The sequence below is a fragment of the Peromyscus leucopus genome, chromosome 6 (assembly GCF_004664715.2).
Source record: "Peromyscus leucopus breed LL Stock chromosome 6, UCI_PerLeu_2.1, whole genome shotgun sequence".
NCBI lineage: Eukaryota > Metazoa > Chordata > Mammalia > Rodentia > Cricetidae > Peromyscus > Peromyscus leucopus.
In genome coordinates, this window is record NC_051068.1 from 75,583,529 (window position 1) to 75,602,831 (window position 19,303).

The window sequence follows — 19,303 nt, forward strand, 5'->3', positions numbered from 1 at the left end:
ACCGCTAAGAAGCGGAGGCATCTGGGCAAGAACCCAGATTGTTTTCGGGGTTGTTTCCCAGATTTTATACTAGAGTAAAACACAATGTGGGGGTTCACTATGAAAACAAATTCAAGTCTCCAGCAAAGCGCCTTGCTATTGTTTATCGGGCAATAGACGCGACACCAGGGCCTGGGCTTTGGGAAGGGGCCACGGTGCGCGAACCGGGGTTAACTTGGCATCAGCTCATCATCCCAGGTGGTCCGCAGCTGCGCACGGGCGCAGCCTGGGAGCTCCTCCGGGGCGGTGGGCGGGGCGTAGCGGGGGCGTGTCCCTGTGAGGCCACCGCCCTCGCCCCTGCTCGCCACGCCGGGAGCTGCGGGCCAGGCGGGAGCTGGAGGGCGGGGCCTGGGGCGGGGCGGGAGCGGGGCAGCCTGAGCCGCTGCGGGAGGCGAGGAGGAAGCTGCGCGTCCTGGGAGGCGTGCGGGACGCGTACTGGCGGACTATCGGCCGCTGGGTACGGCGGGACCCCGGGCGAGGTGAGCGCGGGCGGGCGCGGATCGGGGTCGGGGGCACGGGGAGCGTGGCGTGGGGATCGGCGACGTCCCGCCCCGGGCCCAAGCCCCTTCCTCCATTCGACCCGGCGCGCACGGGGCGGGCTCGGTCGACGGCGAGCGGAGCCCTTGGGCTCCCTTCTGCTCGGTGCCTTTTCTTTGCCAGCGTCTCAGAAGCAACCGCCGGGGAGGTAAAACAATAGCGGGCCACCTGGGACGCGGCGCGCCCCGGCTCCCACGGCCGGCGCCCGAGTCGCGGCCCCGTGCCAGCCCGTGGCGACCCGCGCTGCCGAGGGTGGGGCTGCCGCCCGCCGCGCCCCGCGCCGTGGACCGCGACGGGAAAGCCCGCGAGTGAAGAGGCATTTGGTGAAAGTGTTTTGAGAACAATCATAATTGCCTTGCTCTGGGCGGGGAAACTGAGGCGTAGGGCACGGAAGGTAAGACTTGGACAAGGTCAGGATGCACACACACACATGGGCTGCCCGAGCCAGGGAGGGGAGCCGGGTGGCTCGGCCAACCCGGCGCTTCGGCCTCTCTCGGTTTTGCGGTGGTTGTGTTGGCCTTGGATAAACGTCTGCTGTGTTTGTTTTAGAAATCTGCCGGCTTTTGTGGGACCGCTCCCGGGCTACCGAATGCCAGCTTACTTCGTGTGCATCTGGGAGGTTCTGGGGCAGGTGACAGCACCGTGACCTATCACCATGGATGGAGATGGACTTTTTGATGAAGAAACCCAAAGTGTCTTCACCAGTCTGGGTGCTTTGACTGGCCCAGGTTTTGACAAAACCTGCCTGGTTCCCTCTGGGGGATCCGAATGAGACATCTCAGACACCTTCACTGCGAAGCCAAGGACATTTCTGTATAATCAACGGATGAAAGGATTTTCTCAGACTCTCTTTCCTCCCATTTTCCTTGAGGATTAATCCACCAGAATCCACAGTTCCGGTGGAGACTGCGAGGCATACAATGTGGCAGAAGCCTAGAGCGCCTTCGGAATTGCTCTGGACCCTGCCTTTAGCGTAGAGGACTCTCTTGCCGCTCCCCTCCCCTGCCCCCAACTCTCTCCTTCTGTCTTTGACTGGTTCTCGTTTTTTTTTCCCCCTGTGAAGTTCTGTTTCCAAACTGTTCCCCGGAGCTATAAGTGGATTGGCAGTAATGAGAGATTAGGCGGTGGGAGAAGCCCAGTGCCCTGTGCAAAGTGTCCTTTTCCTGCTGCAGCCGCCGCCGACATGAAGTGCTTTTTCCCAGTGTTGAGCTGGCTGGCTGTGCTGGGTAAGTGACTGCTTATCAGTTCTACGGCTGTGAAAGTTAAACCTGCTCTCGTTGCTAATTTCCTTGTGGTTCTCTTCCATCCACACTGGGCTTTGGGGGGACGGAACGGGGTAGCCAGAGTGTGACCGTGGATTAAAGAGGGTCCATTGGTGGAATACGGGTTGTCTTAAGGCAGGTGTGTTTACTGCCCTGGGCCTTTGGGTGAAGCCCCTGCGGCTGAGGGATGGTGTGTGGGTTGATGCTTCCAAGGTTTTCACTTTCGTGTTGGGTCTGCAGGTTCCAGGGAAGTTATAACATCATTCTCACTCTGTTGGGAAAGGTGGTTTGATGAATGACTGAATGACGGTGCCTTTTCTTACTGTTGTTTTTGGAGGGGGAAGTGGGAGTGGGTGGTGGGGGGGTGTTGAAGGGAGGCTTTGTCTTGCCTAAGAAGTCTGTAGGCTAAATGTGTTTGAAGACACTAACTAGTCTTGTGTCTCCGCACCAAGGCAGCCCAGTTCATGGCCCCTGTAGGAGGTGAGGCTGGAGATACTGGGCCTTGCCTGGCAAGGGGTGTGTTAGGATGATTGGTTTTCATACCCTCAGAGACAAGTCTGAAGGCTCAGGAGGAGGAAGAAACTGTGGTCTCAGAAGTGGGCCCTTGACCCTCTCCAGGCTTCCGTCTCCAGTGTAGATCCCCAGCCCCTGTCCATTCTTGTTATGCCATGGAGGGCGTCTCCACCGAGTACCTTCCAATGCTTCGGTTTATATTAAACTCGATATCCAGCACCCGGTGCATTCTTTCACGGGATCTCCTCAGACCTCAAGAATGGACACACCCCCTACCTCCTCTGTGTGACTCTGTCCTCTGCATTCTAAGAAGTTATGGCTGCTGGCCATTTGCTTCTCTATTCTAGGTGTCTTGCACTTAGGAATTTATCCCTGGAGATTGTCAGTGAATTACCTGCACCCTTACGAAAGTTGACAGGGGTGTGGATTGGGGATGGACTTTGGAGTTAAGAGACTTGAATTCCGATTTCAGCCTCATCTTGATTGACATCCAAATCTCAATAAAACACCCAAAGTCTGCAATTAAGGCATGTAAGATGTCCTAAAAAAATCTTGACTGCCTTGAAATGTGTTTGAAACTCATAATCAGTGTGTTCGTTCGGTGGTGCTCAAACTTGGGTACAGGCTGATGTCTTTAAGGCATCTTTTTTTTTAATCTTGATAGTTGGGTAACCACTTCAGACCAGTGATACCAAATTCTCTGGAGTGGGAATGGAGTCTTTGGCTGAGCTGGGGAATTAGTGTGTGAGTATATTAGTGTCAGCCCTTTCCTGCCCAACGTACATGTGCACAGGCATGCACACCCCTGTCTGTCTAGAGTTTAGTCAGTTGACCCTGTTGTTGGGATACAGGGTCCCCATGTCTCCTGTGTGCTCAGGTAAAGGAAAGCAGGTAGGTAGGTTTCCCTTGGCTGGTCTCTCAGACTGCATTTATATGTGTTGTACAGTATTGGTCCTTGTGTCTCAGCTTGAATCAGCAGCTAGTGATTCATCGAGATTGGAAAGAACACAAACAGAGGCTGCCCCCCTCCCCTCCGGCCCAGGCTTGGGTGTGTGGCTGAGGGGGTGGGTGGGGCCCAGGGCAGAAGGAGCCACCAATGGGAAAACAGGGAACTATGACATTTGCGCCCTTTCTTTCTTTTTGGCTGTTGAAGAAATGCGAGGTTGCCTGCTGGTCTCCCTGCTGTTCGCTCTCTAGGTCCCTCTGTGGAGGGGAGCTGGGACCCTGGCACCCACTGAGTGCTGTCATCCTCCCTCACCCTCACCCTCGTGTGCAAAGAGGGGCCCTGGAGGAAGCTGTGGCTGTAAAGGGCTCCTGGGGTGGAAGGCCAGATGTGTGTGACTGGAGATGTTTGGAACTGTGGACAGGCACACTAGTGCCCGCCCCATTCCGAGCCCCTCTGGGGGACTCGCATCCTCTTTGCCTGTCACCTGATAGCTGACAGTGTGGCCAGGGAGGCCTGCCTCCTACCAGTCTTCACCTGGGAGAAGCACAGGGTGTCTGGGGAGGGAAGAAACCACACTCAGTCTTGGTTCCTGCTGGCCGCTGGTGTGGTCTGACCCATGTCAGCATTCCTGCTGTGTGATGTGAATCAATGTGTACTGCGACTCCAACACAGTCAAGAATCTGGAGGTGTTGAGCCCGTGCGTGCGGGTTGCACACCGAGAATACAGTTGTATGAAAGTTGAGTCAGGTTAAGTGCTCGAAAGTGGGACTGATAGAGGAGCCATCCTCCAGACGTGGCAGTTTGAGCTAGGAAACCCTGCGACCTTCTGTGATGGGCACTGCAGGGTGAATCTGTGAGATGTGTGTGACCCTTACTTAGGTCTGCACATTTCTGCTCCCTTCCTTTGCCAGTGTGTGGAGTTTGGTTCAGGGTCCTCTTTTATTGCCTGTCTAGGACACTGATCATGCAAGTCTCTGTCCCTGTCCTCCCGACTGCCCAGTCTCCTGTCCTTCGGCTGTCCCAGGTGGCTCTTCAGTGTGTAGCCAGAGGCTGCTACCACCTCTTGTTTCCATTCCAAAGGCATCTTAGGCCTGGGCTGGTGAACAGCAGAATCTCCACTGACAGGAATGGATGGAGTCAGCGGGGCAGAAGAGAGAGAGAGAGAGAGAGAGAGAGAGAGAGAGAGAGAGAGAAGAAAAAAAAAAAAAAAAAAAAAGAAAAAAAGAAGAAAGAAGAAGAAAGAGAAGAGAGAAAGAGAGAGAGAGAGAGAAGAGAGAGAGAGAGAGACAGAGAGAGAGAGAGAGAGAGAGATATCAAGGCTCCTCTGAGTGTGAGGAAGAGGGAATGGGGCGGGAGAGATGGGGTGGCTGGCACCGTGTCTGTGCCTGGGCACAGTCTGGGTGAGTAAAGGCGACATGAAAAGCTGGCAGTGGAATACGTAAGAGAAGAAAAGTAGGAGTTGTGTCTTCTTAAACAAGAAGAGACCACTCTGGAAAGATGCCTGTAGGCTGTAGATACAGAAAGCACACTTCAGTTTTGTGTACCATGAAGACGTAGACCTCCCAGACCAGTGTGGATGTTGCAAACAAGATGAAATAGCTTTGGGAGTGTTAGCAGTGAGAAACGCGGGAGATGAGCCACCCCTGAACCAACACAGAACATCCGGATGGTGTGCGGGCATTTGTGTTCTCCAGTGTACCCATACATTGGTTATAAGGTTTGGGAAGCCTTGTGTGTGAACAGGATGGGATGAAGTTATTACTTCCTTCCAGTTGTTACGGAGAGGCCAGAGGGTGCTTCCAAAAGAGAAGGAAGGAAACTTTGATGTACTGATTGGCGTGAACTCAGAGGCATGGCGATCAAAGGCAGAAGAGAAGGAGGGAGCAGATGACAGAGCAGGGGGCTTACATCATTCAGGGGAGGGGCCTAAAGCCGGGATGGGCTTCGTGATGGATGGACGAGCCAGCACTACTGCCCTCACACTGTTGAAAGGACGGCATACTTCGCTTCAAAGACCATCCCATGAAGGTGCTGGAGAAAGAGATTCTTGTCAGGAGGACTGGACTGGCCAGGATGCCCCGTGTGGTAGCCTGCCTTCCATCATTATAACAAAATACCAGGCATAACTAACCTAGAAAAGGTTCCTTTGAGCCTTACAGCTTTAGGGATTGGCTCTGTTGCTTTGGGGCAGAGAGAGCATCCTGGTGGCGTAGCAGTGGGGGGGGGGGCAGGCAGGACCACTCACCTCATGGCCGAGGATGAAAAAGGAGGAGAAGGAGCTGGGTTGTACTGTACTTTTAAAGGGCATGCTCTCAGTGACCGGAAGACTCCCACCAGGCCCTACCTCTGAAAGTTGTCCTCTTTGTCTTCCCAATACCGCCGCCCCATGCGTGGTCCAAACCTTTGGGTGTATGGGGGTCATTTAAGATCCAGACAGTGGCATCTTTATACTGTAGAAATGGTTTGAGTCACCTCTCTGTACCCAGGGCTGTGTTCTGTTCCTTATGCTATACTGTCCATTGCAGCAGGGCTACAGGTATTACCATAGCAACGGTAATACCAGCTCTTTAAACTCCAGTCCTTATTGTGAACCAAGCCTATGGTTCAGTCCTCAAGACAACCTTAGGCAACAGGTACCTTACATTTCCATCCTTTTATAGACCAGGATGTTGAAGTCCAAGGAGATTAAGTAATTTGCCTAAAATGGATTGCTGGCCAGATTAATGCATTGCATGGTATTTGGGCCCCAGTCTCCTGCAGGCTTGCTTCCTGTGCATGGCCTTTACTCTCAATATTAGCTCAGGGTCCAATATGGCCATCTGGCTCCAGCCATCAGGAGGGAAGAAAGGATTAATGAAGGATTCATGATGAATCTTGTATGTTAAGGATGCTTACCGGAAGGTATGCACATTTCTTCTGTTTATAGTCTCATTGCCTTGAACTTAGGCATAATGGCCATACTTAACTGCAAGAAAGACTGGGAAGTATGCTTATCCCAAGTGCCACGGCCATGCTTAAAACCTGGGGCTGTATTGCTTTAAGCAGAGTGCAGGTTTTGGTGGACAAATATCGGCTTCTGCCATAGCCACAAACTTACAAGTGGCCGAGTATAGTACTGAAGCCAGGACTGTCAGTTCCAAATCTGAGGTTCTTTTTATCAAACAGGCCGTTCCTTCTGAGAGCGAGGCCCAGACTCTGGCCAATAAGGAGCCTTACTGGGAAAGACATGAGCTAGACGAACCAACAGTTGTTGCCGAGGAAGCAACAGAAGCCAGCATATAATTACAAAGAACATGTGTGGCGTTCGCAGTGAATACTGTATTTATAGGGTGTTACGCACCAACATTTCCCATAGTGTGGCCTTCAGTATAAAGAACTTAAGGATGGTCTCTACGTGAGCCCCAGAACTGTCTTGTGTCTGCCACCAAGGAAGTAGGAGTTCAGTTAATTTTTGGTGAGTGGGTTCAAAGGTAAATAGACATACTTTGGTTTGGTTTGCTTGGCAATGCTGGCAATGGATCCCAGGACCCACGGCACCCTAGGTACGTTGGTTACCATTGAGTTATGTTCCTAGCCCTCACAAAGTAAATACTATTTTCCTGTGGGCTGCCATGCTCCAACTGAGGGTGAGGAATTAACTTTGCTCTAGAACAGCAGTTCTCAACCTGTGGGTCAAGATCCCCTTTGGGGGGTCGCATATCAGATATCCTGCATATCAGATATTTGCACTATGGTTCATCATACTAGCAAAACTACAGTTATGAATTAGCAATGAAGATAATTTTATGGTGGGGGCCACCACAACATGAGGAACTGTAGTAGTAAAAGGTTGCAGCATTAGGAAGGTGGAGAACCACTGCTCTAGAAGGAGCTGGAAATTGCCAGGGTCTGGTTTTGAACCCAGCGTTTCTGATGGTGGCACTCAGGCCTTCATTCTACCAAACAAGGGTTCTGGGTCTTTTGTGTTTCCTTTTGGCAGTCTGGTGAACCTAAGCATAGCATTTAAAAATATATAAATACCCCCTCCTCAAAGGAAATCGATTATATTGAAATAGAGCTATCAGAATATTCAAAAAGAACGCTGTGATCGCGTAGCATTCCTCTTTAATAACACATTAAACTAACAACTCCTCACATGGAACCTAATAAGCATTAGTGTTGGGATAGTGATGAGAGTTTGGTATTTTGAGGATGTGTTGACTTCATTGATAAAAGTGTGTGATTTCTACTTCGAGAATCGCTGATTCTACAAACATTACTGGAGGAATCAAAGGGATTGTTAAGGTTCACTTAGAGGCTAGTGAGAATAAAGGTGCCATTCCTCACTCTCAGGTTTACATACCTCCTGAATTCCCCCCACAGACTGTCAGGGTTCAAAAGCCAGCCCCAAAACTTGCGGTGGTTGGCGGAAGAAACGGGAATACTCTAATTCTTAAATGTTGGCTTTTCAATGTAAGGAAATTTAGCTCACCTGTGTATGAATGCCTCCTTGATTTTCAAAGCCTCTAATGAAGTGTCTTTCCCAGTGTTTAGAATGGGCAGGGTGTGGAGGGGTGGGCAGGAGCCAGCAGTTATAATGACGGGACATGGGGGTGGCTTTTTAGGGCTGAAGAAATGACTCAGTGACCGGAAGTTGAAGTGGAAGCTTCCGGTTTAGGTTGGATGGTGCTGGAAAGAGGATGGCTGTAGAGTGTAATGAATTGAAGTTGGACTTAGAATCCAGAGCCCAGTCTGCTCTCATTGAGCTAGGAGCCTGAGACTGGCCGAAGGGGCTCCAGGGGAAAACCATGGTGCCTCCTGGTGGGGGGTGCCATTCTCCGGCTCACATTTTTAGCTTCCTTTGGGAGTTCCTCATTTGCCACAGCAGACACCTGTTTTCTTTTCAACTTCCCAGTGAAGTGAAGCATGGCTCTTCCTTATAAAACGTTGATTTTTCAATTTAAGAAAATTTAGGACACCTGTGCGTGAATGCCCCCCTGATTTTCAAAGAAATGAGCAGTTACATAAAAATCAAGGTTGTAGTTGTCGAAAATCACATGTTGCCAAATTCCCTCTCGAAGAACCCTTTATTAAATGACTAATTGTGGCCACAGAGGCAGGTACTCAACAAAGGCCTTAGCAGCGGACCTCCCTTAACCCCAGAGTGGAGTTTGTTTTTCCTTTGTCAACTCCGCCTTCAGAGGGCAAGTCTCACACGCTGGAGCTGTATTCTCCACTTCACTTTTCCAGCAACTGTCCACCCAGTCTCTACATTTTCTTTCCATCTATAATTATAGTAGCAGGAGAGAATGATGAGCCTGGGGCCCTGCAAGATCCTAAACTGAAGATTGAATTATATTAACTCTCCCCGGCTGGAAGGTGGTCAGATGCATTTAAAAAGGCTTTATAATAAGGCTTTATACTAATGAGAGCCCGGGCGAAGTTTCAGCCCAGCCCTTTAATTACGTTCACCGGATAGTGTCTTCTCCACCATCCAGGGGAAGCTTTGCAGCGTACATCTAGGCCTCTAGGACAGCGGTTCTCAACCTGTGGGTCATGACACTCTGGGGTGGCTGATCAACCCTCTCATGGGGCTGCATAGCCGATATCCTGCACAGCAGATATTTACATGACGGCTCATAACAGTAGCAAAATGAGAGTGAGGAAGTAGCAATGAAATAATTTTATGGTGTGTGTGTGTGGGGGGGGGGTCACCACAGCACGAGGGACTGTATTGACGGGTCCCAGCATTAGGAGGATTGCGAACCACTGCCCTAGGACATGATATCTAAGGCCACCAGAGAAACAAAAGGTAAATTGATTGGCAGATAGGCTGGCCAGCACTGACATCATGCACTCTGAGAGGAGGGGCGTCTATTGTTGGGGTCGGGGAGAGCAAGAGCAGCAAAGAAAGAGACTTCAGGTGAGGGAGATGCTGGAGAAGCCGGTCACTGGTCCATCTGGAAGTGCTTTCGGGAGCAGCCCAAATTCTAGACATTTTTCTAAGGACCAGGGGAATGGCATTTTTGGCAGGATTGTGGGAACTTCTAGGAGTGGGGGGAAGGTTGTCAGTGAGCCGGGTCCTCCTGGTGCTGGTTGGTAAGAATTGGAGCAGACAGTTGGTATGAAAACTGGGTTTCGGGGTCAGAGACAGGTGGCGGAGAAAGTTGTCAGTGGGAATCCTGGAGGATCCCTGGGGAGTGGCCATCGACCTGGAGGATCCCTGGGGAGCAGCCATTGACCTGGAGGATCACTGGGGAGTGGCCATCGAGCTGGAGGATCCCTGGGGAAGTGGCCATCGAGCTGGAGGATCCCTGGGGAAGTGGCCATCGAGCTGGAGGATCCCTGGGGAAGTGGTCATCGACCTGGAGGATGACTGGGGAGTGGTCATCGACCTGGAGGATCCCTGGGGAGTGGCCATTGACCTGGAGGATGACTGGGGAGTGGTCATCGAGCTGGAGGATCCCTGGGGAAGTGGTCATCGACCTGGAGGATCCCTGGGGAAGTGGTCATGGACCTGGAGGATCACTGGGGAAGTGGTCATCATCGACCTGGAGGATCACTGGGGAAGTGGTCATCATCGACCTGGAGGATGACTGGGGAGTGGTCATCGAGCTGGAGGATGACTGGGGAGTGGCCATTGACCTGGAGGATCCCTGGGGAAGTGGTCATCGAGCTGGAGGATCACTGGGGAGTGGCCATTGACCTGGAGGATCCCTGGGGAAGTGGTCATCGAGCTGGAGGATCCCTGGGGAAGTGGTCATCCAGTCCCCAGGTTGTCACCCAAAGGATCCCAGAGGTAGAAGGGAAGGCACATGCCTGCTCTTGAACACACCAGGTTTTCAGTTCTTGGTGTTTATCACCTGATAATCAGAGTAGAAGCAGTAGAGTTGGGAATTCAAGAAGTCAGTGTCCCCCCTCCCCCACTTGCTGGTGCTCATCGTTCTCTTTATTGGAAACGAAACCCAAACTGATGCTGGTCATGTGTTCCTTCTGGTGATTCTCTGATGCTGTTTGCCCAGGCTCTCCTTAAGTTGGTGTTAGTTTTGCATACAAATCAGTTTTTGCCCGTGGCATCATTGTCTGGTACTCCAGAGTGTTGTCTGCTGTCGCCCCTTGCTTGGTACCCACCCCTTGCTTGGTACCCACCCTTGCTTGGTGACCGCTGCTCTCTGCAGGGCCTGGGTCTAGAGGCAGGCTTCCGACCTCTCGGAGGACCTGTTCTGTCGTTCCTTCGTCCCCGACAGCTGCCCATTTTCAAATCTTTTTCTCAGAGACACTGTCTATTAAGTAATAGTGTGCCTTTCCTATGTGATAATCAGTATGGTAGCTCACTTTCATACAGTCCTGCTGTCAGGCTTGGGCTGTGGGTTGCAAAGATGGCCGAAGTCCACAACACACACACACACACACACACACACACACACACACACACACACACACCTGTGTACTGGAGCGTTGGCACCTTGGCCCTGGACTGCGATTGGCCGCACTCTCAAGTGTTTCGAAATCTCCAAGGTGGCCAGCTTCCTGACCACAAGTGGCGGCGTGAGGCCTCTGGGACCTTGGGTAACTCGGTGGTGTGTGTCCTTATTTACATTACTAACCTTGGCCGACTTAGCCAGGAAGCACTTTCAGTGGAGAGAAGAGGAGCTTGGAAGTGAGCTCTCACTGGGCGCTGCAGGTCAGGCTGCCCCGCCCCGGGGACTCTTACTGTTTGCTAAAGGACTTCTAGAGAATGTACACATTGTGTAATCAAAACACCGAATCAGACTCCATAAATATGTGTATTATGTCAGTCCAAAGAGGAAGCCAAGAGAGAAAGGGAAAAAAGACTTCCAGAGAATGAGATGTCACAATCTCTTAGGTAGGACTCACCTACAGGAAATGTAGAGTTTTGTTTTTTAATTTTTTTTTTTTTTTAAAACAGAGCATTTGGTTTGAATTAAGCCATAATTTAAAGCAGTTAAATAGAATGCTGTAGGCTAGAGTATTGTATAGCAGTAAGATGATCAGATACTGGTTTTAATTTAGATGATAGCGTATATTTACTGTATTATTTTTTGATTTTGAGGCTTTTGTTTTTTGGCAGAGGTAACAAGAGAATGTAACTCTGTTGTAAGAAATATAGGAAGTAGGGGTTGGGGGCTGGCCCAGTGGTATAGTGTTTGCTTTACCTGTGAAGGTGGCTGAGTGTCATTTGTTTTTTTGGTTTTTCAAGACAGGGTTTCTCTGTGTAGTTTTGGTGCCTGTCCTGGATCTCACTCTGTAGACCAGGCTGGCCTCAAACTCACAGAGATCCACCTGGCTCTGCCTCCTGAGTGCTGGGATTAAAGGCGTGTGCCCCACTGCTCGGCAGAGTGTCATTCTTAACACTGAAAAAAAGAGAAAAAAGAAAAACAGAAATTAAAACGTGCACATTCCTGTCTTTGTCCCACACCCCTTATTGGATTTGATATATCTTTCTTATGATTAGTATATAGTCTCTCAGACACTTCTGCGTGTATACTCAAATGCACATTTTTCTGACATAAATGGAAGCATACAGAACATTCTGTTCCACAACATGATTTTAAAGGGGTGATTTACCTCACTTCTTTTTTTCCAGGCTTAATTTTATAGTCATATCAGAACTGATTTGCTTATTTTATCGCTAGCTGAGGCTGTAATTTGTAAAGTCACCGGGGAATCGTGAACTCATTCAGTAGCTATACAACAGAATAATTCCGTCTCCCCATCATCAGGCAACCAGGAGTCATAATAAAAACACTGGCCTTAAATGTTAGTGTAGTTAATGAGGATAATCGACTTGTTTATCCTGGATATTTTCTCTGAAAAGCACATAAATTTGACAAATTAAGCATGTTCATGTTTTACTGACCAGTTTGTCATAATGTTGAAATTCTGTCCGATTAAAATGAAACCCACTGAGGATTTGTTAAGGAGACAGCCATAAACACTGGGGTTTGCGTCTGACTCAGTCCAACATTCTTGTTTGTTCTCGTGCTGGAAAAGAACTGAGTTTTCCATTTTCACATGACTCCCTCAAACCACAGTGGAGGAACTAGTCTCCAAGTTCCCAGGCAGCAGCCCCCTCCCCGCTTGAGATTTCCACCCCAGGAAGAGAACCCTCCCCTGCTGCCTACAGCTCACCTCCTGAGGAGAGATACTCTCAAGATGGGTTACTTCTCAGGCTCACCGGTGTGGCTTTGCAGAGCCTGGCTCACCTTGTAAAAATGGCTGCTATTCTGGAGCGATGGTTGTTGAATTCACATATGGTAGGAGACTCTTAAACTGAGTCTGACCCCTGTCACCCTTCCGGAGACCACCAGAGCAGCCCTCCTCTGTTAGAATCTACTTTAAGACTTCCCGAAACCTTTTAGCCATTCACCCAGTAAATATTTGAGTGTCTACTCCAAGTCTTCATTGTTCTGTTATCTCAAACGCCTTGGAATTGAAGGTTAACGCTGTGACGAGCCGGGTGTTGGTGGCGCACGCCTTTAATCCCAGCACTCGGGAGGCAGAGTCAGCGGATCTCTGTGAGTTCGAGCCAGCCTGGGCTACCAAGTGAGCTCCAGGAAAGGCGCAAAGCTACACAGAGAAACCCTGTCTCGAAAAAACAAAAAAAAAAAACCAAAAAACAAAACGCTGTGACGAACACTCTTAAGTAGTCACCTGATAAGTATTTTTAATCTTTCATAAATAGGGGGATTGATTAAAAACGCTCTGGTACAAAGGGTCTCTCTCTCTCTCTCTCTCTCTCTCTCTCTCTCTCTCTCTCTCTCTCTCTCTCTCTCTCTCTCTCTCTCCACCTCTCTCCCTCCTCTTCTCCCTCCCTCCCCTGTCCCTAAGGTAAGTCTGTTTTCTGGCTATCACTTTGACATCCTTTCTCTCTTTTTCCTTCCCTCGGTTCTTTAATGGCCATGGATTACTAATACCCAGGGCAGCCCATGACAACGGACCTCTAGGGAAAGGATTTAGAATATTGCTGATGTGAGGAGATGGAAGTAATTGATGGTATAGGAGAAATTCTTTCTATTGAAAATAGGCAAGTATCCTGAGCCTGGATATGTGGATTCTTGCCATTGACTGCTGGGATGCTGTCTGGATACAGGGATTGACTGTTATTGACTGTTGGAGATGCTGTCTGGATATGGGGACCAACTGTTGTTATTGACTATTGGGGATACTGTCTTTCTTGGGGAATTGGGAGCTTCATCCATGGCTCTGAATTTCTAGGGAACTAGAATAAAAGAGAAATAGAAAAAGGGCACACTTCTCATCAGATAGGAGACGACGTCCAGGCCAGGCTCTCTCCTTGTATTGCAGTTTCGGTGGGAAGGTTGATTGGTCTTCTTCACCTTCCATGTGTCCCCTGTCTCCTGCAGTGTGACTTCTGTCTAGGAGTCCGTAGCCCAGGCCACACCACTGCGGGGGGCCCTTACTAGGCATCCTTACAACTTTGGTGGTAACCCTAAGAAGGCTTTCCTCTGTAGTCTTCTCCTGAGTTCCCGTTGGACTCCAGGGTAGCCAGGGGCTTTTTCCCCCTCCAGTAATCTTTAAGTCTGCAGGTTCAAGCTGGTTATAAACTGCCTGGTGGCCATGGCTATGGCCCAATGCAGGCAGCTGCTGCCCCTGAGTGCTCTGTGCTAGGCCTGCTTTCTCGCTGTGAGCAGTGCTTGCCTGAGGCCATTCTGGTTTTCCTCATTGGTTTTATTTGGCAGTGGTTCTGCTGTGGTCTGGGAATTCTGATGCACAGATGCATATACACACTTGTTATTTTTTTTTTGGGGGGGGGCCTCATTACACATCTGTTCCAGGCTACCCCCAAACTAGAAAACTAGACAGCCCTTTCTGACTCTGCTTAGAGATGATTTGCTGGACAGTTTTATATTGTCTCCTGGTGTTTGAGAATGGAAAACTGCATTCTGAACAGTCTTGTGGGCTGTCTTGTGGTATGGCACTATGAAGAAAAAGCAAGATCCGATCTGAGCACCCTGCTTGGCTCTTTCCCTAGCCTTCTCTGGGAATAGTGATAGTCTCTGGCTGGGAGACTAGAAGAGTGGGCTTCTGGGGGGAGGAGGTAGAAGCAGAACTAATGTGTCCCTAGATATGAATTTATTTTGAAAGAATCCTGGCAGATCTCCTGTGCAGCCCTTTTAATTATAGAGGTAAATTATTCTAGAGGTGAAGAAGAGGTTGGTGGTGGCCTTGAGGAGGCGAGAGAAGGGGCGGCCGAAGCCCTGGAAAATTCCCCTAACGTCGCTCTGCACATCAGCTTTGTTGTACTTAAAACATCCCAGGAGATAAACTCTTCCACTCTTACCCCACCACAGAGGTTCTGCAGTTTCCCACATTTGGCTTTTGGGGAGAAGAGGGCCTCCTTTGGGGATAAATCAGATTATGTCTCTGATATCTGTGATCTGGAGGGAAGGAGTGGATGCAGGAGCCTGGCATTGCGGCTGAACACGTGATTCCTATCCATGCCTCGCTGTCACTGTTACCCAGTTCCCCTCCTGGAGCTGGTGCTGTGCCCATCAGGAATCCGACTCTTGTTTTCTTCTGCATATTTTCCCTTCTGCCAGTGTGTAGGCATTCAGCTTTAATCAAGGAGCCTTTTACTCTGTGTCTGTGGCAGGGATGACTGAAGTCACGGAGAGGATTTTAAGTAACTAATCTCTTAAGACATTCAGAACATAATCTCCCCAGCCCATGAGCATCCTGCCTGCATCTGGGAGATTTGTCAGGGTTCTGCCGAGGAGGAGGAGGAGGGATGGGGCCTGGTGTTCTTTGGAAAGGCCTGGTGTCTTTCTGGCTGGCAGCAGGCCTTTGTGTGTCTCTGGCACAGGGACAAGGCCTGATGTTCATTTACCATGTCAAGAGAGTTCAGGATGCCTCATGAGTGTGACCAGCGTGTTACTAAGTCTCCATGCTGGTACCCAGAACAATAAGTGAGCTGGAGTGAAGATCTCATCCCGGCTCACTTGTGATCCTGCAGTGTGTGTCTGGAGCTGGCTCCGGGAGATGCTGCAAAACCGTCTGAAGCCCGCTGCCCACAAATGAGATCGGGTTCATCAAAACATCAGAGGTGCAGGAGCTGACATCTCCATGTGCTTTGCTTATGGTTTGGACGTGACTTCACACGGACCCATGGCTGGACCAAATTGGATTACAGTGGTTCTTCAAGTTGTCGTCTATTGATTTTCTGTTTCCACTCACTTTGAATGTGAGCTCACGTTCCCACTACCAAAGGTACCCTTTGAAAGGATTTGGTGGCCGGAACCTCAAGTGTAGCGTCAGTCATTTCTTTTGGTAGAATGATCAAAGCCCTAACAGTGTAGACTAATGAGGAAGATTAGCTAAATTAGTGAAATGCCTGAATTGCCAAATATTTTTCAAGAAATTCACTGTTATTACTTGTAAGTAAATATTGCAACCCAGACTAGGTTAATGGAGTGCCTAATAAAGATCCTTGGGGGACCCGCTATAGGAGAGAAGAAAGAATGATTTGCAATTAGCAGACCCATTGTTGATGCAAATGGAGTTTCGGAAATACTAGATTGTGCCTGAGAACCGTTTGTTCTCCTAAGTATTTTAAATAGTCCCCATGAAACTCCCGGATGCGGGTAGTTTACATGCTGTGTTAAGATCTGTATTGCTAAGACCCTAACTCAACCATATCGGCAGTATCAGAGGTTCCATAGTTTTCTCTTTCAGATGCTTCCACACACCTGATTTTGCCTGTCCCAGCATTTAGAATGTGTGGTGTGCTCTGTGTGCTTGGCAGTGCGTCTGTGGAGGGGACTCAGCCTCCTGTGCTAGCGGGTCATCAGCAAGGATGCCATTTATGGACGGACAGTGAAGCCATGCCCAAGAGGATGGGTGTCCTGGTCCGTGATGAGCGCACCGAGGCTAAACTGTGGGTTACTTTTGTAATGAACGGTTCAACACTAGACTGTACACCCCCATCCTTGCAGAGATTGTATCTGTGACTTGTTGTAGTATCTCAGGACTCTTGCTCTTGCCTGGCACAGGGTTGATAGTAAGATGAACTGTATAATGTTACCAGTTTCAAAGGTCAGCAAAAGAGCCGAATGTCAGCAGGGCCATAGGGTTCAACCTAGTAGTTGCTCAGTTAATATGTATTGAAGGTGGAATGCATGATCTAGGTGTGCCCAACCTTAAGATACTGCAACGTGACCTTGTCATTTACAAAGGTAATGCCAGAAAATGGTGCAGTCAAGTTAAAAAACATATGTAATTGTTTTAAATAAGTCAATGATGTTAGGTTGGGCCATACTCATAGCTGTCGCCAGCTGCTTGCAGGCTGCGGGCTGTGGGTTGGGCAGGCCGGCTGGTTTACTTCTTAGTATTTCATGTGGTTCTCTTTAGCCAAGGAAATGTCAGCTCCAGTATTTAGAAAGGAATTCCTAAAACTCAAGTAGTGTAGTCTTCTGATGCAGCCTGGGGGCATTGGGAGGGCAGGGTGGGGGTAGGGGTGGGAGTAGGCGGGGGTGGGGGACCTTGCCTCCTGTGTGCTTCCCATGACATTTTTAGGCCCCCTTTCAGCCCCACACGGGGACATGTGTATTTGGGACTTGTGGTGCTATCGCTGGCCAGAGAAGCTGGGGGAGTAAGCAGGAAGTCTGAACCAGGAGGCAGGGGCAGGGGTTGGCTGGCCTGGGCAGAAAAGAGGTGGGAGAGAAGGCATGCCACAGCTGAAGGGTCTCTCCGCGGGCTAGCACGCCTGCTCCTGTGCATTCGTTGACCATTTGTATGGCTACAGAGCTGTGGTTTGGATCTTGAATGTCCCTCAAAGGCCCATGTGACAAGGACTGGGTCACCACCAGCCTGTGATGCTATGTGTGTGGTTTACTGGGAGAAAGTGATGTCTGTAGGGTCCTGCTCTTCGAAAGGTCACTTCCTTTTTGTGTCTTTATTTCTTTGCCCCCCATGAGGTTAGCCCTTGGCTCCACTCTCGCTCTCTGCCATGGTGTCCTGCCTTGCCACAAGCCCCGAAGCAAAAGGGCCAAACAGCTATGGGCTGAGACCCCTGGAATTGTCTCAGCGTCTTGTCCCAGTGAAGGAAAGCTGACAGGTCTACACAGGATGCTTGGTTACCTTTGATGGCATGGACCTTCCTTCCCGTGGGCTTCCTTTGAGCCTGGAACTCATGTGTGGTGCGTTGTAGGCTGGACTGGAGCCCACTAGTCCATCAGAGGCAAGAGTTGAACTGAGGAGAAGGCCCAGCTGGGCCTGCTGGAAGCCGAGCTTCTGGCTGGGGTCCCACTCCCTATCTGTGGAACTGGGAGTTGGGCCCAGGCTGGAGTTGGATCAGAGTACCCCAACCTTCTCTTATGAGAACGTCTCTGCATCTGTTAGGATTTCATGGCTGTCTTTCCAGTTTCTGTACACAAATGTCCAATTGTACCACCATGCTATGATGCTCAGCGTTTTCTCACACGCACAGGGTAATTTCTAGTTCTGCTCAAGCCCAGTTATTTGCCGAGTATCCTCCTGTGCCAGCACAGGATGGGGCTGAAGTGTGAGGGGAAACACAGATGTATGACCTGGCCTCTGCTGGTGCAGGAATAATTGATTGCTCATGTAACAGCTATTCTTTCCTCTTCCTGCTGCGGGGGTAGGGGGACAGTTTGGTTGGTTTGGATGCCATACCACTCCAGGAAAGGTGACCCTCCTTCCAGCTCCGGAGTAAGTGCTGATCGTTCTAAGCAGTCTGTCATTGAGATGTGGGCCAATGAGGTTGGTCAATGAGACTTGAGATGTCTGCTAGGGAATTCTGGGGAAAACATTTTCTCATAGGAATCATCGGGAAGGGGAAAGCTCCTTCCACTAGATTTTTGGAGGCAAGGCAGCTGTTTTATCACCACGAGGAAGCACGTTTGTCTAGAGAGAAGAAACGGGGAGGGATTAAGGTCTTGACGGAGGCCCTGGAAAGCGAGCAGTCTAGCCTCCATACTTTCTGTTCCCGTGTTTACCGGACGAGTTGATATTTTTGGCTGCTCATAGTTGGAGGCAACCTATCTCAGACACTCCCTGAGCGAGCATGAAATGGGATTTCTTTTCATGAAATAGCGCCATTCAGATTGTCGTCAAAAAGCATATTGTTAGGAGCCAGTGCTCAGCCCCGCGGTAAGCCGGAAAGGAGCGGGAAATACACTGTCAGGGAACATGTGAGTGCGGAGATTGCATCTGGAGTGGATGCACTCCGAAGAAGGATTAGGATCTGTGTGGAAGAGCAGGAGGGCGTCTGAGGAGGGGGCTAGCATGGGCAGACCTGCGGAGACAGGTGTGAACGTGGAGGTGGCATTGTCGGAACGGCGACACTATGTCCTAATTTCATCGGGATTCCACAGGACCTCAGATTGTGTGTGTGGACTTCGATACTTGATTTATACATGAAAGTATTGTGGGCCCTTGGGCAGAGAGGAGAGGCTCATGAGCATGGACCCTGGGGTGCAAGTAGGATTAAGGAGCTGTGAGCCAGGCTGACTGGAAGTGGGGGGCTGGTGGGAGTCAAAGCTAAGTGGACAGTGTAAGCTGCCGAAGCATTCATTTGTCGGGATGAGTTCTGAGTTGGGAGGTGTAGGGATTGGGGGTGAAGACATCTCAGGAAGATTGTAAAGCAATAGAGTAACCAGCGAAAGGCGGCTTGGCTATTGAGGGACAGTGAGTGAAATCCGCACGCTGACTCTGGGGGCGTGTGTGTAATGACTTGGAAAATGACATGCCATGGAAATTTGGGAGAGTCAGATTTTAGGGAGATGTTATTTGGTTTTTGCCACTGGGGCTTTGAGATAATGATGGGAGATCCAACTCAGGAGACCTTGAATTCAGGGAGACAATGGGCTAGACTCTAAGGATGAGCGGCCAGGGATTACTGTGACGTGACAGACCACGGATCAGTGGACACATGCTGAAGTGTGGTGGGCGCCACTGGCTGCCCTGCGGTCTGCGTGGCATGTGGTCTTCAGGCTGTAGCTGTCTTCCTTTCCTGTCTTGATGT

The 19,303-nt window shown here is 50.0% G+C and overlaps 1 protein-coding gene across 1 annotated transcript in view; it reads left to right on the forward strand.

The window, feature by feature from the left end:
* The first annotated feature begins 410 nt into the window (after positions 1–410).
* Igsf3 (immunoglobulin superfamily member 3) overlaps positions 411–19,303 on the forward strand; it is a 90,490-nt gene continuing 71,597 nt past the window's right edge. The window contains 2 exon segments of the mRNA XM_037206938.1: positions 411–518; positions 1,126–1,802. Coding sequence (XP_037062833.1) covers positions 1,760–1,802 — 43 coding nt within the window. The 5' untranslated portion in view covers positions 411–518; positions 1,126–1,759.